This window comes from Epinephelus fuscoguttatus, linkage group LG2, assembly GCF_011397635.1.
Source record: "Epinephelus fuscoguttatus linkage group LG2, E.fuscoguttatus.final_Chr_v1".
Taxonomy (NCBI): domain Eukaryota; kingdom Metazoa; phylum Chordata; class Actinopteri; order Perciformes; family Serranidae; genus Epinephelus; species Epinephelus fuscoguttatus.
In genome coordinates, this window is record NC_064753.1 from 49,875,424 (window position 1) to 49,901,735 (window position 26,312).

At 41.3% G+C, this 26,312-nt stretch overlaps 2 protein-coding genes across 4 annotated transcripts in view; one reads left to right on the forward strand and one right to left on the reverse strand.

Moving 5' to 3' along the window:
* The window catches only part of LOC125880938 (dynein regulatory complex protein 1-like), a 480,097-nt gene that overhangs the window by 221,922 nt on the left and 231,863 nt on the right, over positions 1-26,312 (reverse strand). The window lies entirely within an intron of this gene.
* Positions 3,027-25,136, forward strand: nqo1 (NAD(P)H dehydrogenase, quinone 1). 3 transcript variants are annotated; one of them, XM_049564146.1, is made up of 8 exons: positions 3,027-3,053; positions 3,178-3,196; positions 9,273-9,347; positions 17,859-18,026; positions 18,520-18,650; positions 21,514-21,627; positions 24,026-24,127; positions 24,680-25,136. In XM_049564146.1, exons 1-8 carry the CDS (start codon positions 3,042-3,044, stop codon positions 25,043-25,045), a joined length of 987 nt encoding a protein of 328 aa, XP_049420103.1. In that variant the 5' UTR covers positions 3,027-3,041; the 3' UTR covers positions 25,046-25,136. The 3 variants fall into 3 exon arrangements, with proteins under 3 accessions (XP_049420103.1, XP_049420112.1, XP_049420094.1); XM_049564155.1 differs by lacking the exons at positions 3,027-3,053; positions 3,178-3,196 and adding an exon at positions 8,476-8,534; XM_049564137.1 differs by lacking the exons at positions 3,027-3,053; positions 3,178-3,196 and adding an exon at positions 8,997-9,087.

Consider the following 26,312-nt stretch of genomic DNA (forward strand, 5'->3'; position numbering starts at 1 on the left):
GTGTTTAATGTTTGTTTAATGTGTGTTTAACATATGTTTAATGTGTGTTTAACGTATGTTTAATGTGTGTTTAACGTATGTTTAATGTGTGTTTAACATATGTTTAATGTTTGTTTAATATGTGTTTAACGTGTGTTTAATGTTTGTTTAATGTGTGTTTAACATATGTTTAATGTGTGTTTAACGTATGTTTAATGTGTGTTTAACATATGTTTAATGTGTGTTTAATGTTTGTTTAATGTGTGTTTAACATATGTTTAATGTGTGTTTAACATATGTTTAACATGTGTTTAATGTTTGTTTAATGTGTGTTTAATGTGTGTTTAACGTGTGTTTAATGTTTGTTTAATGTGTGTTTAATGTGTGTTTAACGTGTGTTTAATGTGTGTTTAATGTGTGTTTAACGTGTGTTTAATGTGTGTTTAATGTGTGTTTAACATATGTTTAATGTGTGTTTAACATATGTTTAACATGTGTTTAATGTTTGTTTAATGTGTGTTTAATGTGTGTTTAACGTGTGTTTAATGTGTGTTTACAGAAACCCCACCACTGACCAGTGTTATGGAGGTGTAACTGCAGAGTGACACAGACACACCACCACACAAGTATAAATGCTCACGAGGACGTAGGTCACCTGCGTGGGATCTGCATACAGCTGATGCACAAGTGCAGTATGACTCGGCCCTAAGAGCTTTAGTAACTTTGTAGATTATGATTCTTAATATAAAGTATATATCAACTAAAAAATGACGATGTACTATTTCAAGCCAAACTGGAAACATTTATAATAATCATCATTAATAATTTGGAAAATAGATTGTTAATTAAACTTTAGTTAACAGTTATTTTACTGTTAATAACCAAATGAAATGATGATTAATAAAGTTCACCCAGGTGGTTCAACATCTGATCAGGATCCTAAAAGTTAGAGATTTTCCAGGCACGTCCCACTGGGAGGAGGCCCAGGGGCAGACTTACACACACTGGAGGAATTGTATGTCTCATCTGGCCTGGGAATGCCTTGGATCCTCCAGGAGGAGCTGGAAAGTGTTGCTGGAAAAAGAGATGTCTGGAGCTCTTTGCTCAGCAGATAAAAATTTGTCAATAGAATAACAGTTGATTTTATTTTAAGAGTGTATTGCTCCTCTGGCTGGGAGCACTGGCCAGCACACAGTTAGTCACATTATTAACTCAGCAGCCTGATAATAACACAAAGTGATCACATGATGTCATGTCTCTGCTGCAGCTCTCTTCTGCTCAGTCCACTTTTATATCACATGGGTAAACAGTAACCTGTGATACCAAACAGAGCCTGAGGAGAAGTCAACAGCTGGAAAACCACAACCTCTGCAGTCACATGTTGGTTGCAACATGATTCCTCACAGTGTAGTCATAAACTACAGTACACAGTGTATGAATACATATACAGTTAGAGGGTGTTTCTTGGATCTGAGGACATTGGGGCTGAGCTCAGGTCCAGGGGGATTCTACCCCGAAAATGTTTTATAAGCAAACTCTATTCTGATGCTTTTTTCCTCGCCCTTATTAACATTTAGAGGACACATTTTAAAGGTCCAGTGTTTAAAAGCTCCAGTGTGCAGGATTAGGGGGGTTTATTGGCAGAAATGGAATACAATATGATCAGTCTGTTTTCTTTAGTGTATAATCACCTGAAAATAAGAATCGTTGTGGTTTGTTACCTCAGAATGAGACGTGGGAGTGAGCAGATTCGTCGACGGAGATCATTTTGCACCACCATGTTTCTACAGTAACCCAGAACGGACAAACCAAACACTGGCTCCAGGTAGGGCCAGACGCATTTTTGAGTACTTTTTCCCCAACTTGCTAATAAATAAATAAAATAGCTTATGAATAATGACGTCATTGTGATGTGGCCCTGAAAGGGTATGTAACAATTAGAAAGTCTACATGTAGCAGGGGACACTAGGACCCAGGCAAAATTTGGCCAGTCAAGGTGAGAGCACCTGAACTGTTGAGCAGCTCATGGAGCACAGGTGTGTGAGCTACGTGCCTGCCTGGGTCCTGACCCTCCATCGGTAGTAGGGGTGGAAAGGCAAAGTGCTGGTTGCTGTTAATTCTACATTGTACTTTATGTTATTCATTTTAAATAGTTTTACCTGTATTCTAGTAAACTGAACATATTAATGTATGTTTTTGTCTTTCAGTGCTGCAGTTAGTGTTGTCCTCCGGTCACAGGAGCGCTGCTGCAGTTCACCTGTTGAGTTGAGGTGATATATTTCAAGGTTTGCTGTGTCGCTGTTCGAAGTTTGGATGTTTTTCTGTTGGAAAAAAGGCTTTGTGTATAATTTTGGTTATTCACGTGTAGACGTGATGATTTGCAAGGACATGTATGAATATGTTATTTCCTTTCACATTACAGTGCAGCTGACCAGACTAACCAGCGGCTAGGGTGGCAAAATCCCAGTAATATTCTAAGGGGGATGGATTGGTCCAACAACCACCAACCTTCACCCGGGAGGTCAGTGTTCACTTACTGTAAGACTGTAAAGCCAGGCCCTGTTCCATTTTCCTAAACCCAATTACCTTCTTTTGTTGCCTAAACCAAAACATGTGTGTATGTTGACTAACTGTAACCACGTGATTTTGTTGTTGAAGGAAAAAAATGTCAAGTGGAGTTGTTGTACCGACATAGTGCTTTTATTTTGAAAGAGACTGTATCCAAACTGTACATTTCCTGTGAAAACATAAGTGTATTTTGAAAACAGACAATGCATGTAACAGGCTGAAGTTGACACGGCGTCCCAGAACGTCAACAACCAACACACCCAGGGTACCTTGGACGTCATATGTAGACGTGCAAAGTCCATGAGCAAACGTGGACATGTGACGAGGTCACAGTGAGAGTGTGTTGCACTCGGCTCTCCGTGGTCCCAGAAAAGGTTTTTTATTGAATGGCATTTGCTAAGCAAAGCCTATTCGGATAATCCAGATTATCAGGGGAATAATTATAACGCTTTGTTTGGCGGTAGTTTAGCAAAAGTAGTTGCTTTTGGATTTCCATGAGTCCACGAGTGGGTACAAGATGCTTGGATAATACTGCTCAGGAATTTTCAGAAACGTTTGCTGTCTTTCCTTCGGCTTCTGTTGAAGTCTGTTTGCACTGATATGCTTTCTTTATTTTGTCATTTTCTCTAGCACCATAGCGCCGAGGGAGGTGAGTACTATTTTTACTGTTTCTGGGTGAACTATTCCTTTAACTTCCCCTGGAAAATTTCCTGGAACCTTCCTGGCCTACAGCAGGTGTTTTTCCTGCGACAGGTGACAGAGATTGTGAGAAACAAACCAACTGTGACGCCGACACAGATTTCACTTTGAATAACAGCTAATGATGTTGGAGGGAAATAATGAGATCCAGTAACACGACAGGATCAGAGTCTCTGCTGTGTGCTCTCAGCGTGTCTCTCAGGCCGCTGCAGCTCAGGATTAGCAGCTGCGCCCGCAGGGCTCGCTGAAAAACAAAACTGTCACAACCTGAGGTGCATGAACTGGAAACAGGCAGGAAGGACGCACACACGGTTTTATCTGCACATAATGAGTCCTGAGTGCACCTGTTTTTATCTTTGTGCAGGTGACGACAGGAAACAGTCGGGTCAAAGTCATGTGACAATTAACAAGACTAAGAGTCAAAAGCAACGCCAGCAGCTCTGTGAGGCTGTACTGAGGCCTTGCAGGGCTTTGAGCTAAAGGCTAACATCAGCATGCTAATGTGCTCAGAGTGGCTACGATTACATCCACACTAGTTCCCCTCTAATATGACAGTGTTCTGAATTTGATGCAGGTCATGTAAACAACATATTTCATTATGATTTTCGTAATTAGGCCTTTTTCCAAATTTAGCATTTTCTGATGAAGACATGGGATCAACCCGTTCTCGTTCCAAAGTTGTAAAACACCACTGCTTGGTCAGTGGTTTTCTGCGTCAGACAACAATGAGAACAACCATCCTATCACGGCAGTATGATACACCACTGGGAGGCATCTTTTTTTTTTAAAGGCGCTGTATGTAAGAATGTGGCCAAAACGGTTACTGCACTCAAATTCAAAAAACTGCAGCGAATCGTATCCGCCCCCCTCCCCTACAGATTCGAGGTTGCTGGACTGGTCCTTGATCTTCGGTTTTCCAGCGGACCGTTCGAGCAAGTCCGGCTTCTTGCTGCTAACGCTGCTGCCAGGACACAGCTGAGGAGGAGCCGGCTGCTAATGCTATGTACCGGGACAATGCTAATGCTGCTTGCTGTGCTGCTGTAGCTCAGTCGTAACTGTAACTGATGCTGAGACTCTACTGACTGCGTGACTGGTAGACAGCGGTGGGTGGCGCAACAGGCCAAAACACAAATTCAAAACATAAACATGATTTGCAGACTGCAAAAAAAATGTTTAGATGCAAATATTCTGGCTGTACTATTGTTGTCGGTGAGATCAGTATGTTATATGAACATTATTCCTTAGTCTCTGTGACATATTAGGAGGATTTTACGACTATCTGCTTTGCTGCTGCTGGACAGTGACTGACTTGGTCAATCCATGTGAAATTTGGCACAGTGGTAGAGGGTCATGGGAGGATGCCAATGAAGCAATATTACATCAATTGGCCAAAGGGGGGCGCTATAGCAACCCATTGAAATGTCAAACTTTGAATGGGCATATCTCATGCCCCGTATGTGGTAGAGACATGAAACTTTGCACAGAGATGCCTCTCCTCATGAGGAACACATTTGCCTCAAGAACCCATAACTTCCGCTTATATAGATTTTCCACCATTTTGAATTTTTTGAAAAACACTTCAAATGGATCTCTTCCTAGGAAGTTTGAGCGATCTGCATGAAACTGGGTGAACATAATCTAGGGAGCAATATCTAAAGTTCCCTCTTGGCAAAAGTTGGAAAACTAAAACTGAGCTTCTATAAGGCAATGAATATTGCGGAGGGCGTGGCTCATCACATAAAGGTGTAGAACATCTCAAGGGTTTCACCCATCACCACGCAACTTTGTAGGCATATGACCACACATAATCTGAGGGGACCCCTCCATTATTGAGCCCATCAAACAAAATGGGGGCGCTAGAGAGCTCATTTCTTATCTAGGCCTAACCGCCATATGGATTTTTACTAAACTTGGTAGATATGTAGAACAGGACGCCTCAAGGTGACTGGAGAAATTTAACTCTAATTGGCAACTGGGTGGCGCTATAACAACAGAAAAATGCTTCAAAATGGCTAAAATGCGACCGATTGCTGTGGCTCCCCCTGTGGACCAATGTTGGTGTTTTCTAATTTTTGTATGACTAAGTCATGGTATGGTATAGATACAGTCGGCAATGACGGGAACGCCCACAAATGTCACATCCGGTTAGAGCCGAGGGGGAAAACAAACCGGTCTCTGCCATTAGCCACAATGCCGAAGAGTTGCTGTGTGCCCCTTTTGCACCGCAAATAAACAAAAAAATCACCAATTAAAGTTTTACATTTTACCAAATAATAAAACGGAACCACAAAGGAGGACAAATGGCTTCAAGCTATCAGAAGAGATAGCTTAGTGTGTGTTACTATAAATCATCACATCCTCACTGTGACCTCGTCACATGTCCACATTTCAAAATTCAAAAAAATCAAAAATCAAAATTACGTGATTATGTTTAGGAAAAAAGAATAACAGGCTTTACAGTCACACAGAAAGCAAACACCGGCCTCCCAGATAAAGGCGGTGGTTGTTGGACCCACCCGCCACACTCGGACTTTCACTGCCTTAATTGTCGCCGCTCGGCGCCATTAAACAATAACAGCAACCGGCCATGTGTCATGCCAACATGAAAGGATGGCTTTTATCGTCACTGTCTAACGCCAGAAGTCACTGACTGACTTTTCCAGAACGTCCAGAACGCTGCTGCCAGAGTCCTCACCAACACCAAGAGAGTGGAGCACATTACACCAGTGCTTAAATCGCTGCACTGGCTTCCTGTGTGTCAAAGGATAGACTTTAAAATCTTGTTACTTGTCTATAAAGCACTAAATGGTCTCGGGCCTAAATACATCTCTGATATACTTGTACGTTATGAAGCATCCAGACCCCTCAGATCATCTGGAACAGGTTTACTCAGTGTTCCCAGGATCAAAACCAAACAAGGTGAAGCAGCCTTTAGTTTCTATGCTCCCCGCCTGTGGAACAAACTTCCAGAATATCTGAGGTCGGCTGAAACTGTCAACTCATTTAAATCAGGGCTTAAAACATTACTATTTACTGCAGCTTACCAGTGAACTAGATATGTAATTTATTGTTAGGATAATCTGTAGCTATTGTTTTTATATTTGTCTGCTGTTGCTTTTGCTTTATGTTTGCTTTTTAAATGCATTTTCTGCACTGTTTTTCTTGCTTTTAGCTTTTGTTTTTAATGATCTATTGTTCCTTTAATGTTTTATCTTAACATATTTCCCTTGTAAAGCACATTGAATTGCCTTGTGTATGAATGGTGCTATATAAATAAAATTGCCTTGCCTTGCCTTTTCGGCTCAGAGTGAGACAGGGTTGTTTAAAGATATGATACATTAATCAGTCACTTTTATTTTAACTGTAGTATCACAACGCAGCACGCTCCCAGAATAAATAATAAATTAAACAAACCTAACAATAAAACAACCACATCAAAAACACTAATAACATACAAGTTAAAGTAATACAACAGTATGACATATTAAATATATTACAGAACCCTTTTTACAACAATCAGCACTTTTACTGTAAGTACTTTAAAAACTTAAGTAAGGTTGCAAATGCAGAACTTTCACTTGTAGTGGAGTATTTTCACAGGGTGGTATTAGTACTTTTACTGCAGTAAAGGATCTGAGTACTTCTTCCTCCACTGTCTGTATGAATGCAGTTACCTACTTGGCGTGTCTGTTGATGCGTACAGTAACACGATGACCTCTGACCTGAAAGCACGATGAGAATCTGAAACATTCCTCTTCAGGCAGGTTAAATCTGAGCCGGTGTCTCCTCTGACGCTCAGCAGGTGACAGAAGTGTTCAGGTAACATTCCTGACACATTCCAGCCTGTCAAGTCTGAGATGCGTCACGCTGCAGGCGTGTCTGATCCACCGCAGGATAACTGACGGAGAGCGTGTCACCTGCTGTTTGGATTCAGATTTTAATTTGGTTGAGAGACAGACTTTGACTGTAGCTTCAGATCAAGTCTGACTTCTGATAGACGTCAAAATTCAACCTAAAAAAACAATCGAACAAACGCTTCAAACCGCTGAGCTCTGTTCACTCCAGCAGAAAACTGAACTGATGGTTATCATGGAAACACTGATCAGCGGCGTGTGTGTGTCTGATTGTTACAATGGAAACACTAACACACGGTAATCTCAACACAAAGTCCATTTAGCAGCTACTCGTATCGCATGATCTTCCTCAGCTGATGTCGTGCGCTTGGTTGTTGTAGAATTGTGGATGTTCAAATTTCAGGTAAAACATAAATTTGTACCTCTATAATCTAACACGTCAACTGAGCATGCTCAGTCTGCTGAAGAAGATCATGTGACACAATCAAAAGCTCCAACCACTAAATAACTTTCCAAGGTCAGTAAATAAACTTCCAGTTTGAACATTAATCAAACTGTTTTCACTCTTTGGTGTTTAAATAATAATAATCAATCATTTATTTGTCACATGGAGTCATACAACGTATGATCTCAGTGAAGTGTGATCCCATCAGCTCCTTGCATTGCTGGCTGCTGTTTCATAGCTCTCCATGGTTGTGGAATGATTTAACTGTTCACACATCCCGACTTTAACCAAACAGCCACATGGTCGCTCCTCCCAAACATAGGCAGTGAACGCTCTGAACGGTGTAGTGATCCACAGCAGGAACAGGACAGCAGCTCACATTCCCACCGTCACACTAGTCCTTATTCACCATAAAGCACACTCCTCCTCTCCTTCTCTCCCACAATCATCTGCTCTGTTAGATCAGCAGATAGAAAAAGAGTCACATGGTTGAATGGCGCTGTCCAGGATTTAGCCAAGTTTCCATGAATCAAAGGAAGTTACAGTTTCTGATATCCTGTTGGAAACTGATGCAGCACTGATGCAGTTGTCCAGTTTGTTTCCAACATCTGTACAATGTCCAGCAGGATGCTAGTTTGATTTGATTTGATTTGATCTGATTTGATTTGATTTGATTCCGCTTTATTGGCAGATGAAATTCTGAAATTTGTCTTGTGTCCCAGGATGTTAAATGTTTCATATAAATACGCATGAATATGAAAATACAAAACAACATCTAACCAAACAACAAAATCATACAACAAATGCTACAAATCACAGCTGACATTATGAAAAGTGGCTGCAGTGCAACATGTTACTCATTCAGTACATGCAGTGTTCATCTGGTGTTCATTCTTCTCTATCTTTCCCCGATGTTTACTGAGGTTAACATTTGAAAACCTCGACCTGGCTGGCTAGCAGAAGTCGACAGAAGGAGAGTTCGCAGACTGGTGAGTTGTTGTCCTCATCCTGACTGAGACCTCTGCTGACCTCACCAGGAAAAAAAATATCAGCACCATCTAGTGGACCGAACAAGCAACTGATTTTATTATTGTAGCACCAAAGGGTGTATGAAAATGTGTATTTGCACAAATTGATAACGAATATAATGCAATGTATCGATACAATATCGCCACGCAAAATATTGGGATTTTATGCTGTATGGGTTTTTTCCTCCACCCCCATTATTATATTATATATTGGAATTACTTTATCCTGTGTAAAGTGTGTGAAAGGTTTTCACACCTTCTCCACCAGCTTTTGTCACCCAGTCAGTCATCAAAGCCAGTCTGTAGAGAAACTGGTGACAGGTGACATCAAACACGGGGACCTGACCCAACAGCTCAGGCTTTACTAAACCGACGCCTTCCGCCACTTTTCTTCTAACGAGGTGAAATTAAGTCGGATTAAAGAGTTTATTAAGCCACATGACCCTGGAGGATAATCCCTTGAAAGTGACCCAAACATTCTTTTCCAGGCCAAATGAAACCAATCTTATCACCAGTGAGTCCACACACACACACACACACACACACACACACACACACACACTCCTCCCTTACAAAACACTCTAAACCGGTCCTACAGTCTGACAGCAGACAGTTTTTTTCTCTTCCTCTCCGGTGTGTAGTTGTGACTTTGAGACACATTTGCTCCATCTGATATCTAACCATGTTTCTCACGCAAAGAGCGCCACAGGGTCTATAAGAGCCACCAGGAACCAGGTCTACGGCGCAGACGGATTCAGCAGACACACAGCATGGGTAAGACTCCACTCATTTACTGTTTTCACTTCCTGTAAATCTCTTTCTCTGCTGCTGCTGCTGCTGCTGCTGCTGCTGCTGCTGCTCTGACACTCCACTCTCTCAGGACAAACCAGGCTCTGGGCAAATTTTGTTTGATTCTTCTTTGGATACTTCACAGAGTTTTTACACAAAGAGCACACATGTAGATTTTGTGGATCTTAGTATAACAGTTTCTTTATGTTTCTACAGTGTAAGTTTCAATCTGTGACACACTGCAAAAACTACACACACCACTGGTTTGATCATTATCATTTCAAATAACTGTTTTAAATCAATTATAATACATATTTTAAATCCTGTTTCTCTGCTGCTGCTCTGACACTCAGCTCTCTCGAGACAAACCAAGCCACCATTTTTGGAGCAAACAGCAAAAATGTAGATTTTTCTGTGGATCTAAGAATAGAGCTTTCTTTGTTGTTTTTAAATGTCAATCTGTGTTTCACCCTCAGGACACACGTTGGTTTGATCATTAGCCTGAGGACAAGGAACAGATGATAAAATTTTGGTGGTGATCGGTTGAAGCGAAGTTGATAAAATAATAAAATGGTGGGAAATCCGAGTTGCTTGGCGGAGGTCTGTGCTCTCCGAGTGCTTTTCTAGTTGTTTATGTGTTTATTTAGAAATATAATACAGTATATAATGTAATTAAAAAGTATAACATATTAACATAATGTAGTAAAAGTGCTGGAAGTCAGATCCTGTACTTAAAGCCAGGGTAGGCAGACATCTGAAAAAGTCCAAATTTGAAAACCCAACCTCCTTTTGCAGCTCACTCCTCTCTGTCTTAAGCCCCTCCCACCAGATGACCACGTGCTAATGCACACGCTTTAAACAATAACTCAGTGTCTCCCCATGCACTCATTTATTTCATCTTACTTGATCCACTCAGCCTTTCTCTCTCTATCTGTTTATCAGATCACAGATGAGATAAGAACTTGCTGCTAGCCACCGCACGGTCCCTCCGCCTTGCTCCACACTGCTGTGGTATGCTGCCCCGGGAGGAGAGTGAGGCAGCAACCTCCAGTCGGTGGCTTTAGCAGCTCAAAGTCAGCCAGCACAAATCCCCCAGCATCAGCTGGTGGTCAGCTGCAGCGCTGGGTCTAACCTGTGTAACAACAGCAACAGAAAGTTTGCTGATCTGGTGGGGATTCTAGGCTGTCTGGTCCCTCGGAGCTGGAGTTTGTGCTGGCTGGCATCAGTTTTCTGTGGCCGCTGACGGGCGTTCAGTGCTGACTGCTCCCCTCTCAGTGAGGTGGTCTGCAGTGGTGGGGAATGAGGCAGAGGACACACTGTGATTCGAGGCTCTAGCTAATGTTAGCTACATAAACATGAAGCAGCAGCTGTGAGCCTTTGGCTCCAATTAGCAAAAAGGCTAAATTATTAGCAACTCTGTCACCATCTCTGAAACACTTTCCTGATTTAGCAAATGTGAACTTCACTCACTGTGTTAAATATTTCAGATGGTAGAAAGTGGTTTCTGGCACAACTTCACCGATTCACAAGGTGCATGGAGAGTGAGGAAACACTGAAGAATGTCAAAAGAGCTCCAGCAACACTTGTACACTCTGTACAGCACTTCAGATCTCCTCATGTTACTGCTCTCTAGTTCATGACCAAACATGGTGTTTTCTACACCTCTGCTAGACACTCCCCTTACTTCTCTGGCAGTTCTGGTTGGTCCAAATGTCTCATGTGCTTCCAACACACTCACCTTTATTAGTGATTGATTGGCTGAGATATATATATGTGGATGCATAGGATTGGTCACATGCATGCATTTTTTATTTTTTTCTACTTTTTCAATTTCAAATGAACCTATTTAAATGATGTGTGCAATATGTTTCTTGATGACCCTGATGAAGGCCACAAGCCGAAACGCGTCGGTCAATAAAGTTTCTTTCCATACCACAAGTGTTGCTGGAGCTCTTTTGACATTCTTAAATATTTCAGATGGAAAATACATCTTGTGAGAATCACGGTGTGTTATTGTGTCGCTACGGAGGTTTAGCAACGATATTTAGATGATATTAAATGAATCACGATAAAAACATCGACCATATGACCCAACAACCAGAGATCTCCACTTACAAACCCAGATACTGTAACTACGTCGATTTTGGACTGAGTGCATGAGTGATGGACACCAGGCGTGGTTGACACCAGGCGCGACCACATATGCTCTTTCCTAATTGGAAACAATTGAAAAAAGATTCTGAGAAAAACACGTCATGTGGACACAGGCCCTGATGCAACATAACAGCAAATTAATTTTGTCCAGCTGACAACAAATGTGGCTTTAATATGCGTCAGTGTGTGGCAACATTTTGTTCACCATCAAGCACGTTTTCTTTATTTTCTCCCTGCGCTCCGTCACTCCCTTCATGTGCGCCACCAAACTGAAATTATGTTTGAATAGAGTTTGAATCTGATGTTTGAAACACTGGGCAAGTGGGACAGGAAGGAATAAAAAATTTCGGGGTCCTTCAAGAGTCGTGGAGACAGTTTGAAATTTTGTTGGAACCCTGGAAGAACAATAAAGTAGCAGAAAGTCGAAATACTCAAAGTACAAGTATGTCGATTGTACCTAAATAGTATTTGAGTAAATGTACTTAGTAACCGCTGAGTACAATCAGCCCATTCTCAATCTGAAGTCGTCAAATACCACTGCTGTGTCAGTGATTTCAGACACCTGATGCCAAAAGACACCTTGTGCAGCGGTGTGATACACTGCCGGGCAGTGTCAGTTTGTAACATGGCGGGACAACACCTCTTGCGTCAGTGATACACTGAACGTCATCAGGTCAAAACGCTGCCGCTGCTACAACATAATATAAGGAGCTGGAAAACTAGCAGTGCCATGCACAGACATTTTGGGGGACTGGTGCTCATGCAGAAAAAAAAAACAAAGGGCACCCCTCTCATAAATATATATATTTTTTTAAAGTCACAGACAGCAGCTCGTCTTTTACAGGTATTTATTTATTTTTATTTATTTATTTTTTATTTTTATTTTTTATTTTTTCTCTACTTGTCTGCACTGGTCTTCATAGCTTAGCGCCACAAATTTTTTTTATATTAGTACTGTTCCAGTCATGCAGACAAGAGCATCAGTCTGTCTGGACATCAGTAGGGATGCATATCAGCAGGAGGTCTGAGGTCTTTGAGCATCCAACACTTAATTTCCTGCATTAATGGGACCTTTTCTGCGTCAGTGCATGGTGGAAATGTCTTAACGCTGCTCTGGCCAAACTTAAAATATAAAATTAGACAAAGAAATTAAATAAAAAGAATTTTAAAAAAAAGGCAGATGGGTCCAACGAGCCCCAGGCTTTCGCCAGAGAGCCCGCTGTTTGCTTTTCCGTATGAATGCAGAGCCTGCTCTTGTTGCTGTTCTGTGTTGGTAGCAGGGTCCCTGAATGTCAAGGACACCTAGCACATAATATGTGTATGTGAAAAGCCACTGACAAAGCGATGATATTTGATGAGTTGGGATGAGGTCTTGTTGGTGTAATGTAGTACGGGATTAAAAATACAAGGCGACACGAGGTAATAAGCAGTATATACTGTACTTACAACATAATATCTACAGTGCAGCACCACAGAATATGAAACAGAGAACAGTATGAGTACAGCACAACATGCAGCTGACAGAATGACCTCACTGCGTCATCATCCATGTTATTGTGCATTATAACGTCACAATAATACAACAATAACGTGCCGCTGACGCCCAGCGAGTCGCTTTGTAAAACACGTTTCACAGCTCCTTAAATGTCATCATGTGATACTCGGCAGAGAGACTGTGTTGTTCCTGCTGCTGTATTATCTGCCTGCACGGTTAAAGATCACAGCACCGCTTGTGTTACAGTAACACCAGCTCTCCAGAAGCTTCTCTGGAGACAACAACGACAAAAGGAGGACATGTATTGTTGTTTGTTCTGGTAGAAAATGACAAACAGATTTTACAGAAATTCATTTCAGGCTTTGTTTCTGCACAAAAACACGAGGCTCTCTGTATAAGTTGTAACACGACTCTGTGAGTAGGTAGTAAACTGAAGTGGTCAGATTAATCATAAACTCTTTATGATCAAAAGTCTTCGTGTTTCAGTGATGAATCTTTGTGTCTGCAGCAACATTAACTCAGTAACAATTTAAGGTTCAGAGTTTATTGTCTTTCTCTTTGTGTAAGTGCATACACACTATACGATGAATGCTTTTACTTTAGTTCAGTTCATTCATCATTTCATTACAATCCAGTGTTCTGCTTGGACACCTTGGGTCCTGGCATTCATGCGGTTGCCATCCGACACGCTCCACCCACCCAAACCTCATTGCAGACAAAGTGCCCCCCTCATAGCAACGGCATTCCTCAAAGGCAGTGGCCTCCCCAGTAGGACAATGCACAATGCCACACCTTAAACACAACTCAGGAGTGGCCAAGGAAATGTGACAAAGATCTCCAGACGTCCAACTGGCCTCCAAATTCCCCAGATCCAAATCTAATCTGGTAATCATGGGACTTGCCGGTACCCCACCTCACAACCTGTAGGACTCAAAGGATCCACTGCCAACACCCTAATGCCAGACAGCACAGGGCACCCCCCCCACCCAGAGGTCCTGTGTCCATGCTTCATCAGGTCAGAGCCAAGTCCGATCCAAGGAGGCTCCACTGTGGATCCAAAGGTTTCACAGCAGAACATTGAATTGTGATGAAATGATCAATGTTTTTCACCTCACCTGCAGTGGTTTTAATGTTTTGGCTGATATATGTAGGTAGTATTGTTGTATATATTGATCGATACATGGGTGTTAGGCCCCACCCTTGGGTGGCCCTGTGGGTCGAACAAAACTCCATCACTGATCCAAAGTAACCACATAAACACCTTTAAAACACTCAGATCCATGAGATTTATTAACAACAAAAAAAGCAAAGCAGACAGCAAAGCTCCAGGCTGAGAGGCAGCAGGAGCAGCAGTCCCCACACCAGAGGCCTCTCCCCTCTGCTGCTCCTCTGCACAGGAGCTCCTAAACACCTCCTCCATGCCAGATGCAGCGCACCTTGTTAAGCAGTGCAGCACACCTGAGCAGATCTGCAAAGGAGGGAGAAGGGACAGCAGCACAGGACAGCTGTAACACTCAGTGTAGAAAGGTTTCTTTTTTTCAGACAATGAGTTTTTAAGGAGATGTAGTTTTGCATTGTCTGAAAAAAAGAAACCTTTCTACACTGAATCTAATTTGAGTAGACAAAATGAACCTATTTACACTAGCTGTAACACGGCACAAAAAGATGCACACAACCGTGGTCTGACTCTGAGCTCTGAAGAAGAGACAAAGTGCAGTTTAGTCAGAGAAAGTCAGAGGCTGAAAGAAACCTTCGGTGAGCTTGTGTTTGAAGCCAGGACGTTGGACAGAACTCTGTTGCCTAAAACCTGTGGGGTTCTGTTTGAAAGCAACAATAACATTTACAGCTGCAGACTTTGTGCATTGTCGTAAAAACTCCTCATGTGGAGACAACAACAACAAAAGATGCCGTTTGTTGTTTTTTTTCTTGTAGAAAGCCATAAACAGATTTTACAGAATTTCATTTGAGGCTTTGTTTCTGCAGAAAAACACGAGGGTGTCTTTATAAGTTGGACCAAATGTCGGCTCACAACACTTTATGAAACAGTTGATCATTTACTGGACATGTTCAGCTCCTCACCCTTTATTTATGACGCCATATACTTAGTGACACAGTTGGCGCAGAGCTGCTGGCTTATTGGAAACCATTAAACTTTATCAGTGACTTTTTTTTTAAATGTTTCTATCAGCAGAATTGATGACTTAATAAAAAGTTAGAAACATAAGTTCATTGATCTTTATTAAAGAGGAGGAGAAATAACAGATAAAGAAATGTTTCACAACCAACTTTTCAAAACCTTTTCCTCTTCAGCGTGGTACGCGTCAAGGCTGCCCCCTCTCTCCCCCATTATTCAATTTAGCCATCGAACCTCTGGCCATCTGGCTTCGCAGCAACGTCAAATTTGAAGGCATTGTTCGCCATGGTAGAGTTCATAAACTTTCACTCTACACGGATGACCTCTTATTATACATCTCTAACCCGCTTTCTTTGCTCCCCACAATATTAGATACATTCGCTGGCTTCAGCAAGTTATCCGGCTATAAATTAAATCTCCAAAAGAGTGAATTATTTCTAGTAAATCCTCTGGCAAAGACTGTCTCTTTGACTGCTTTTCCCTTTAAGGTGGCCTCTGGAGGATTCAGGTACTTGGGGATACATGTAACAAACTCTTTCAAGGATTTATTTTGCAAAAATTTTCAGCCGTTACTGGACAAATGTAAACTTGATTTATCCCGATGGGCCTCCCTCCCTTTATCAGTTGCTGGCCGTACTAACTTGATAAAAATGATTATTTTACCTAAACTTTTGTACCTTTTCCAGCACATTCCAGTCTTTATAAACAAAACATTTTTTGTCAGACTAGATCGTCTCCTGAGTTCCTTTCTTTGGAACAACAAACCTGCTCGCCTCAAAAGAACAATTCTTCAGTTACCAAAATCGGAAGGCGGCCTCGCCCTTCCAAACTTTCATCAATACTACTGGGCCTGTAACATTGCAAAACTCCTTTTCTGGCTTAACTGTAATTCACTCGCTGACTGCCCCCCCCCCCGGGTCCACATAGAGCTCTCTTCATCCAAAAGCTCACTCTCTTCTGTAATATGCTCACAACTCCCTGTTAATTTGTCAAACATCTCCAACAACCCTGTTGTCTCTGACGCTATTAAGATCTGGCTCCAATTCCGGAAACGTTATGGACTCCACAGGGCTTCGACCTGTGCTCCTGTGCTCTCTCATTGCTTTAAACGACTTATACGAGAACAACTCCTTCTCCTCTTTTGCAGCGCTTTCTGCTAAATTCAACCTGCCCAACACTCACCTTTTTCGTTTTTTCCAAATCAGACATTTTGTGCAGAAACAATTTCCGCATTTTCCCAATCGCCCGCCTGAAGCCGAAATTGACCAATTCCTTACACTGTCACCGAACCAGAAGTGAGTTGTTTCTGTTATTTTTGACAGAATCAGCTCCCTGAATTCATCCCCGACTGCCTCTCTCAAGTTCTCTTGGGAACAGGATCTTGGTGTTGTAATCTCAGACGCTGCTGGGACAAAGCTGGGACAAAATTCTACGTCTGGTACACTCCTCATCCATATGTGCAAGACATGGCCTGTTGCAATGCAAGATCCTTTTCAGAGCTCATTATACTAATGCTGTACTTGCCAAAATATTCCCTGACAAAAATAGTGAATGTAACAGATGTCACCAAGCCCCAGCTAACCACCTGCATATGTTTTGGACGTGTCCTCGGCTCAGTGCCTTTTGGTCGGATATTTTTAAATCTCTCTGTGAGATTTTTAATACACCTATCAACTCAGACCCATTGACAACACTTTTTGGTTTGCCCCAAAACCCCAACACTCCCCTGAATATAAAACGTGCCATTGCCTTTACAACACTTCTGGCCAGACGTGCCATTCTTCTTAAGTGGAAACATGCCTCTCCTCCAACACATAATAATTGGATACAGGAGATTTTAAGCTGTCTTAAACTTGAGAAGATGCGATATTCATTTAAGGGGTCCCTTACGACTTTTAATGAAACTTGGAAACCCTTTGTAGATTATGTGGATAATCTCAACCTAATTCCTGAAGATGATAGTACCGCTATTTGAGATATATTCTTTTCATTTATTTATTTATTTTCTATTTATTTATTTTATTTCATCTACTTATTTATTCTTAACAATTTTTTTTTTTTTATATTATTCATTATATCTGCTGCTTATATAGCTACCTTTGATTATCTGTATATATATGTTTCTGTAACCTAATTTCTTGTCTTTGTGATGTTGTGACCAACATGGGATGGGGCGGGAGGGATGAGAGATGAGGGAGAGGGGCTTGGGGGGGGGGGGGTTATAGGCACTACACGAATATTGTTGTATCACATGAAGTTCCAATTGCCATGTTACTCTTGTTTCTTCGACGCTTAGGTCACACACTGGTTGTCTCTTGTAGAGATGTGTACTACTGATCTGTATTTGTATTGTTGCTCAAGAAAATCAATAAAAAGATATATATATATATATATATATATATAAAAATGTTTCACAACCGAGCAACCCAGATGTTGTTGTCATTGATGGATTCTTATTAGGGAGTTTTTTTGCGACCGATCCAAGTCATTAAATATTATCTGCTGATAACAAGTCCAAATCCAACACTTCTATATCTCTACGTCAGTGGTTCCCAGCTGATCGAGCCACAGGGTCCAGATTTCTCTTTAGTCATTAGTTTAAGGTCCACACAGTTGAATATATTTTTATATTTAATTTAAATATTGCTTTTAAAAAGTCGTGTGGAAACTGCTTTTCCTGGTAATATGAATGTTTTCTTTGTGTGTGTCACAGCTCAGAAGACGGCCCTGATTGTGTACGCCCACCAGAGTCTGGGCTCCTTCAACTCGGCAGTACGTGATGTGGCGATGGAGGAGCTGGCGGCGCAGGGCTACAAGGTGCTCGTGTCTGACCTGTACGCTATGAACTTCAGAGCCAACGCCACACAGGACGACATCATCGGTGACCTCACTGTTACGATTCTTTAAGCTAATGACCTTCAAAGGTCCCATGTGATCCCCTCTGGATGTTTGGGCACAAACTGTTGATGGTGATAATCTGTAGTTTTCTTGTTATCAACAAATCCTGTGAAAAGATCAAGAACACTGTCTGACTTCCTGTCTGTGGCTCTCAGCTCCTTCTTAAGATGTGAATTAAAAACACAACTATGCATAGTTTAATTGTTAAAGTCTCAGCAATTTTCTTAAGTTGTTTTTATCAAACAAACAGGAGGACATAGTGACTTTGTTGGGGACTATTTTCAGCGGTGGATTAATCCACATCTGGTGCTACAGTGAGAATATGTGGCAGCAGGACGGTGTGTGTGGCACTGAGTCAAAATAAACTACAGTGTGTGTGTTGATGGTGATGAAGGAACAACAGTGGAGCTCTGTGGCTCAGAGGGAGAGGATACAGTTTGAGTTTCATTTGTTCTGACCATGTGTGTTGCGTTCAGGTGACCTGAAGAATCCAGAGTTGTTCCAGTATGGCGAGGAGACCATGCACGCCTGGATGGACGGCCGCCTCAGTGATGACATCATAGCTGAGCAGCGTAAAGTGGAGGAGGCGGAGCTTGTCATCTTCCAGGTCAGAGGTCACACACATCGCTAGTTCCTGTTGTTTTTCATCCAGACATAAAAATCTGAGAGAGCTTTAACAACCAATCAAAATCATGTCTTTCTTATTCTTCCTGAAGGATAAGGCTGAAAGAAATGAAAAATAAAAAATATGTTGGCCTTTGTGTTTATGTTTTGGTGTAATACACCGTCTGCCCACTGGCTGGCAGTGACCTGTAAAGGGTATGCAGTGATACATGTAGTGTAGTCTCGCTCACCAGACCTTTCTCAAGAAAAGAAAGGTCTGGCTGCACCGACTCTCACTTTAAGATTGGAAAAAAAAAACGCCCTGGCTTTTTTTATTTCTTTCAACCAATCACAATCGTTCTGTGCGGTGTCACAGCAATGGTGTGCTTGCAAAAATATTGCCGGGGGGAAATGGCAGAAAAATGGCTACATCCCCGCAAGATCAAACACCGCAAAAGTTCGTAAAGGACGTGTTGAAAACTGCAACTGGAGGTGGTAGGGCGGGACTTCAGCGGGTGGCTTGTTCCGCCCAATGAGAGGCTGATCTATGCAGCGAACTTCCGCCCACTCAGACGACATGAAGGGTGATGCAGCCTTTGGTGTTGCACACCAGCGGAAGCATACAGTCTTTTTCTAACTGTGGCCGTGGTGTCTGCAGGTGGCATTGCAGTAACAGAAATGTATCTACCAAACTGGTTACCAAACTGTGGAACAAGAAACGCTGTAAATATTTGTTAGCAATAAATTAATTATCAAGTGAATCTGTGAATCTATTGACTAACAAGTCTGTATCTACAGCCTGAGATTTCCTCTTCACAGCTCAGTCACCAGGAGAAAGTGTTTGGATCAGTGTCGTAAGGTAGTTACGATGGGCCCCAGTGCACATTATGATGATGGGCCCCAGTGCGCCGTAGTTACTAGCTATGAAGCACAAAGACACACAGAGTTCTGGGTGTATATATATGTATATATATACACCCATATATATAAATATATATATCTACGTATATATGTGTGTGTGTTTACTGATGCTTTTATGTTATATCCACTTGCAGATGTGCCCAGCTCGTCAGCTCGTCAGTCTTGAGGGATTTTTCAGTTAAACTAGCTGCTATAAATCATATTATCTTGTTACGTGATTAAACAGAGAACTGATATTGGACAACGTTAGTTTACATATTACCCGGCATTCATCATTCCATATCTGTATATGTCAAAAACGACAAAAAAACACAAAACCTATTAGTTTAACTAAATATTCTTTATAGTTGAATTATAGTTTTTTAAAGTTTATGTAGAATAAGTTTGTAATTTGTTATAGATTGCTACTATGATATAAAAACAGAAAACCATGATGGAGATGGGTTTGCCCTTTTGAGGGTGTATTTAAAAAAATTGCATTTTTGGTTTAACCCGAATTCGTCTTTGAACATGGGCGTATTTCCAGGTGGCAATCAGGCCCCTCCACTCCAGGGGCCCCAGTGCAACCGCACCACCTGCACTGGGTGTGGTTACATGATGGCTTCTCATTCAGAATGAAATAAATCTGAATGAAATCATTCTGAATTAAAGTTTTTCCAGGTAGTTTACATGAGAAATATTCATTCTGAACGAGAGATCAGTTTAATCGCCTTTATTCGGGTCTGCGCAAGGTTTGGGGCAGGGAAGGTTCCTGATTGGATAGGGGGCGGGGCGGATGTTACGTGTTTACGTTTACTGGAAGAAAACACTGTAGTCCTCGCTCCGGATAACAAGATGCTTGACGACGCCGTTCTTAGTGCCTTTTTCGGGCTTGTTTTGCTGATATTCTTGAAGCAGCAGTACGACAACAACCTTGTTCTGCTAATGCTTCGTCTGTTGAGGAGGAGAAGGGAGGCAGAAGGTCGAAGAAGGGAGGTAGAAGACCGTGCTGTGGAGAATGGAAACCAGTGAGTGCAACGAGTCCGACTGCTCTATCTCAGCCCGTTGCTATGCGCGCTATATACGTCATGGTGCCAGAAGGCCAAGGAAACGAGCATGTGCAGAAAGACCGGAATGAACTTAAAGATGAATGAGTGTATACAAGTGAGAGAAATTCTTTCATTCGGAATGACAAACGGAATATTCCAGCCCCTTTAATCAGATTTAATTTTCAGTCAGAATGACCGTTTACGTGACCATTTTTAATCGGAATGGCCTTTCATTCCAAATGAAAGTGGAATTAAACTGTCCATGTAAACGTACTGAGTGTCTATATTCACGCCCCCTGTTGGGATTGTATGTCTCTGCAAACCACGACTATGTTACATTTCTATAATTCATATGTATCATATGAATATTTCCAGAGTGACGTACTTCAGATTATGCACGCAGAGTATCATATGATGTGTCACCTCAGTGAGACCCCTGCCAAGCTGCAGACCATTGTTTGAGACCAACAAACAACAAAAGTGAGAATTTTTCTCAGAATGTTCCCTGCCGTGTTTGTAACGTGTTTCAACATATCTACGACATAAATGTGTATCAGTATCTGTGGTTTGTAGAAACATACGGAGTGTCACACAACACACACACTGTAGTTTATTTTGACTTGGTCACACACACACCGTCTTGCTGACTCAAATACTCACTACAGCACCAGATGTGGATTAATCCACTGCCAAAAATAGTCCCCAACAAAGTCACTATGTCCTCTTGTTTGTTTGATAGAAACGTCAGTCATAAAAAGTCATAAAATAATATGTACAGTATTTAATGTATCTCCATATATATGAGTAAAACGAAGGACACAGACTCAACAGATTCAGTGTGTGATGTGTAAAATCAAAGACAAAAGAAAATTAGTAAAAGATGAATATGAGTGTGACTCGCTGCGTCTCTTCTTGCAGTTTCCTCTGTACTGGTTCAGTGTGCCGGCCATCATGAAGGGCTGGATGGACCGAGTGCTCACACAAGGCTTCGCTTTCTCCCTGGAGAAGATGTACAACTACGGTGTGTTCAAGGTCAGTAGGACGCAGGATGATGAAGCAAAAGTCAGCTCTACATCGCTCCGTTCATTTCTTCAAAGTAAAAAACCTGCAGTAATGTTTAGTTTTGAAGGAAATACAAGCAGTAAATATGTTTCATACATGAATATAAAAACAAATCAAGATGTACAAAATGCTGACGTCAAACAAATATTTATATGCAGTAAACAAAAGATAAATGGTTTGTCACAACACATTATGGTGTGTTTGTAAACAACAGATATCAGAACATGTTTATTGATGTACAATATTTCCTAAAGTTATAACTTCTCTTATGAAGAAACATTTAATATAATTACAGCTGTGTTTTACTGGATTATCATTCATCATGTTTATATATTAGTGTCCAGTTATGAGTGTCCACAGGAGCAGTTTCAGTTGTTGACAAATACATTAACACTTAAACTGGGACCAGTCGTAGGTCACATATCACCCCACCTGTTGCCTCCCTGCACTGGTTACCACTCAGCCTCAGGACTGATTGAACTTTTAAGGCTCAGCATGTTTTGGCCCCCGGTATATTACTGATCATCTGTAATGGAATTTATTAATATTATTATTATTATAATATAGTCGAAAGGTGATCAACAATGTGATATAAACATTTAACACTTATCTGATGGAAACTTTTGGGCCTCTGTGACACAAAGCAGAAAGAATGTGAAGTAACATTGCATTTTATGTCTTGTCAGGATGTCACTAATACGGTGACGATGACTCTTTGTGTAACAAGCTGTGAGTGCTTTACTGTACGTCCAAGAACATGACGAGACAAGATGGCACAAACGTCTCTGTCACCCCTCTGATGACGCTAGTTAAAGATAACGTGTAACTCCTCCCCCTCCCTGACCTCAGCAGTTGTCAGTGAGTATTGGACATCTCCTGTGCCCAGGGCTCGCTCGTCTCCATCTGCAGATCCTGAATTAAACTCACAGACAGACGGGATTCTGACTCACTGTGCTTCAAGCCCACCCTCGCTAGTTGTGGTTAACAGGGGTGAGCAGGCCGCCCAGTCACCAGACAGAAATGTTGGCATTGTATTATTTCTGCAAACCTTTTGAGGCAAAAATGGTTGTTTTTTTTTACCAAGACATCACTACATTTCCTGCCGGCATAGTGCAACAAAAACTAGTTGTTTTTACTGAGACATCTCTGCTTTTCAAGCAGGAACTGTGCCCCAAAACCAGGTGTATTAAAGGAAATGGCCACTTTAGAATGAAAATACAGACAGTACTTACTGACCCTCATGCCGACAAGAAGTCCAGTGTAGTTTTTTAATCCACAAAACTCGTTCGGGGTATCGGAGGATAACAGCTAGCCAGAATAACAGCTACACTTGAAGTGCACGGAACCCACATTTTGAAAATGTAATGAAACTCTGCTAATGCATTTCAAAAACGTCAGAGCGTCTCGTTTGTCGTAATCAAAGTCCGAGACTAGCTGATGGCTAGTGGTGGTACTAGTTCTCGAGTCTTGCGCGAGTTGCCATGTAACCACAGCACTGCTGCAGGGCAGGCTAACTGACCACGGTGATAAGATGCTATAAATGTGGAGTAAATTACGTCTTTTCAAGTCAGTTTTGCATGCCGCGGCTTCAGGGCACTTGGATTACGACAGACGAGCCGCTCTGACGTTTTTACAATGTGTTAGTGGAGTTTTATTACATTTTCAAAATGTGACTTCAGTGCACTTCAAGTGTAGCTGTTATTCCGGCTAGCTGTTATCCTCCGATACCCCGAATGAGTTTTGTGGATTAAAAAAATACACTGGACTTCTTGTCAGCATGAGGGTCAGTAAGTACTGTCTGTATTTTCATTCTAAAGTGGACATTTCCTTTAAGCCAAAACTTGATCCTTTCCAAACCAAAGCTAAGGGGTTTTTGTACCTCAACATAACTACACATTAACCACAGCAAAATGTAAAGTTTCAGCTTATCTGCTACATGATGATTTCCAAATGTGATGTATTTGTGCTTTGAGAAACGTACAGTGCCAATATTTGTTCTGGCAATTGGGTTGTTCTGGCCTTTTGCCCTCGAATCCTCTGCCTGAGAAGAGTCGTAGCCTCACCAGGATATTAAAGGAAGGATTTTTAAATGCCTTTATATGTGGTGTTATTTCTTTTTGTTTCGTTTGCCTTTCTGCGCACTATTTTGCTTCGTTCTTATGATTGTTTTTTTAATTTTATTTTCATTTAATTTATTTTTTATTTTTACTCTATTTTATTGTTTAATTCTCATATGCATGTGGTGAAGCACAAATTAAATTATTATTATTTTTGTCGTTATATTTTCTTACAGCTACATCACAGTGAGTTATAAATTGTTTCTTCTCTTCATGATGGATAATACGTTTCTTTTTGTGTGTCCTCGAAGGATAAGAAAGCGATGTTGTCTTTCACCACTGGAGCGACACAGACGATGTTCCATCCTGACGGGATCAATGGAGACATCAACATCACACTGTGGCCTCTACAGGTCAGACACACACACCTGCACACACACACTCTCTCTCGAAAAAAAAAATCCACTGTTTTAACTTGACGTAACAATTTGCATCCATCTTTTTAAGGAGTTCCAACTCTGGAATTATTGAGCCAGTCCTATGAGTCTTTGATAATCTGACAAACTCAATTAGGGCAGATCAACCATGATCGCTTTGACCTTGAGAAAAAAAATTAAGTTGAATCAACCTGATAATTATCTGAACGTTGTGATGATATTTATTGGGCAAATTATTTTTTTAAGATATTCAAACGTATTGATTTTATTTCTATCCTTCTCAGAAATGTCAAAATGTTTTGATTTTGATCAGCTTCTTAAAATAAGTTGTCAACTGACTAAAACATGTTGATGAAACAAACATAATTTCTTCATGCTGAAAAACTTCTTAGTTTCAAGTGTTATCCACTGACCCCATGAGTCATTTTTAGAGTGCACGTGCACTCACACAATTAAGAGGAGGTCATTTTCTGCCTGTCCTTGTACAGTGTTGTGAACTCGTCTCTCTTCGTCTCTTGTGTCTTTCAGAACGGCACTCTGCACTTCTGTGGGTTTCAGGTTCTTGCTCCTCAGATATTCTGGAGTCCAGCTCACTGCCCCCCCGCCGTGCGAAAAATGATGCTGGACGGGTGGCGAGCCCGACTTAAAGGGCTGTTGGCCGAAAAGCCTTTGACCTTTGCCCCCTGCGAGCTCTTTGACCTCAGCTTCCAGGGGGGGTTCAAGCTGTGGCCCAAAGTAAAGGAGGAGCAAGAGTCACAGCCGTACGGCATCACCACAGGACACCACCTGGGGAAACCGCTGCCGCCTGACAACCAGATCACAGCTCCACCTGACAACCACATCACAGCTCTGCCCAGTGATCAAAGCAGCGCCAGTCCGGCCTGCAGGAAATAGAACCTCTCTGTTCTCATTTTTAATACCAACGTATGGATTTTATAAAGGCTGTGTGTTTACTGAAGCCGAAATAAAACAATTTCAATAACAATGACTTCAACTTATTTCTATTAAATGAAAAAAAGTTCTCATTTGCATTCACAACACCCAGCCCTGTGATAGTCTGGTGACCTGTCCAGGGTGTACCCCACCTTTCGCCCAATGTCAGTTGGGATAGTCTCCAGCACTACAACTGGGAAGTATTGGCTGGAAAACACAATGGGTCTGTATCATGAAGGCTCACATAGTCTAAATTCAAAGTAGAAAACAGTATCACAGAAAATAATCATTTTCCTCAATTTTCCCAAGATTGTGTCCAGGAGCTTTGAAAAAGAGAGGGTTAAAAAATGTACTGAATGTGTGAAAATGAGTGAAAACCTACCGACACAGACAAAAGTGTCTATTTAGGTTCTATTTTATGTATTCATTTCTTTATTTACTTGTTTGTTTGAGAAGGACAAATGCATAAGCCACTGCTTCATATGTAAAATATGAATGCGTATATGCATGCACATGTGTTTATATGTGCGACCACTGATTGTGGTCTGCACAGTGTGAACAGGCTTGCATATCATCATCATCAAAAAACACCTTAGGAGGGCCACGGATGGGCAGTTAATTCCTTAAAGTATGGAGCCGTGTGTAAGATTTAGGGGGATTTAGTGTCATCTAGTGGTGAGGATTGTATAATACAACCAGCTAAAACTGCTCCTGGTTAGAAAACATACCCTCCAAGGCATGTTTTGGGAATGTTTCATGCCGTAAGAGGCATGTTTTCTCTAAAAATCAGCAATGAAATAAATACAAAATACAACCATTTAAATTTGTATGCCCCCCTTAAACCAAAATACAAAACCTAATTTCTTCCCCAGTGGTTAAATAATATTTGACATGCCTTCCCCCTTTTTGCACCACTCCCTACCCCCCTGATGAGTAATGAACAGTCCCTGAATGTATTTATTTACTTTGCACCACTGGTTTGGGGGATTTTATGTTAAACAAAACAAACAATTTGAAGCAGTAACCTCAGCCTCTGGGGTTTTATGATTGACATTTTTCCCGTATTAACTTATATTTTAAATGATTAAAAAACCCAGATTAATGGATAATGACAGTATTGATCCTGAAGCATACAGAGGCAGGATATGGTTATGTTTATGTTCTCCACAGTGGGTAGGACCAAATAGAACCTAACAGGGAGCTATGTTAAAAGGACGCCATAGGAAAT

Bases quoted from the DNA above. Each gene is read 5' to 3' on its own strand.
- nqo1 (XM_049564137.1), top strand. From the start codon at position 9,012: ATGACCCTGGAGGATAATCCCTTGAAAGTGACCCAAACATTCTTTTCC. The intron at 9,088-9,272 runs GTGAGTCCACAC...TCTCACGCAAAG, and splicing joins TGAAACCAATCTTATCACCA to AGCGCCACAGGGTCTATAAG. The intron at 9,348-17,858 runs GTAAGACTCCAC...TGTGTGTCACAG, and splicing joins TCAGCAGACACACAGCATGG to CTCAGAAGACGGCCCTGATT.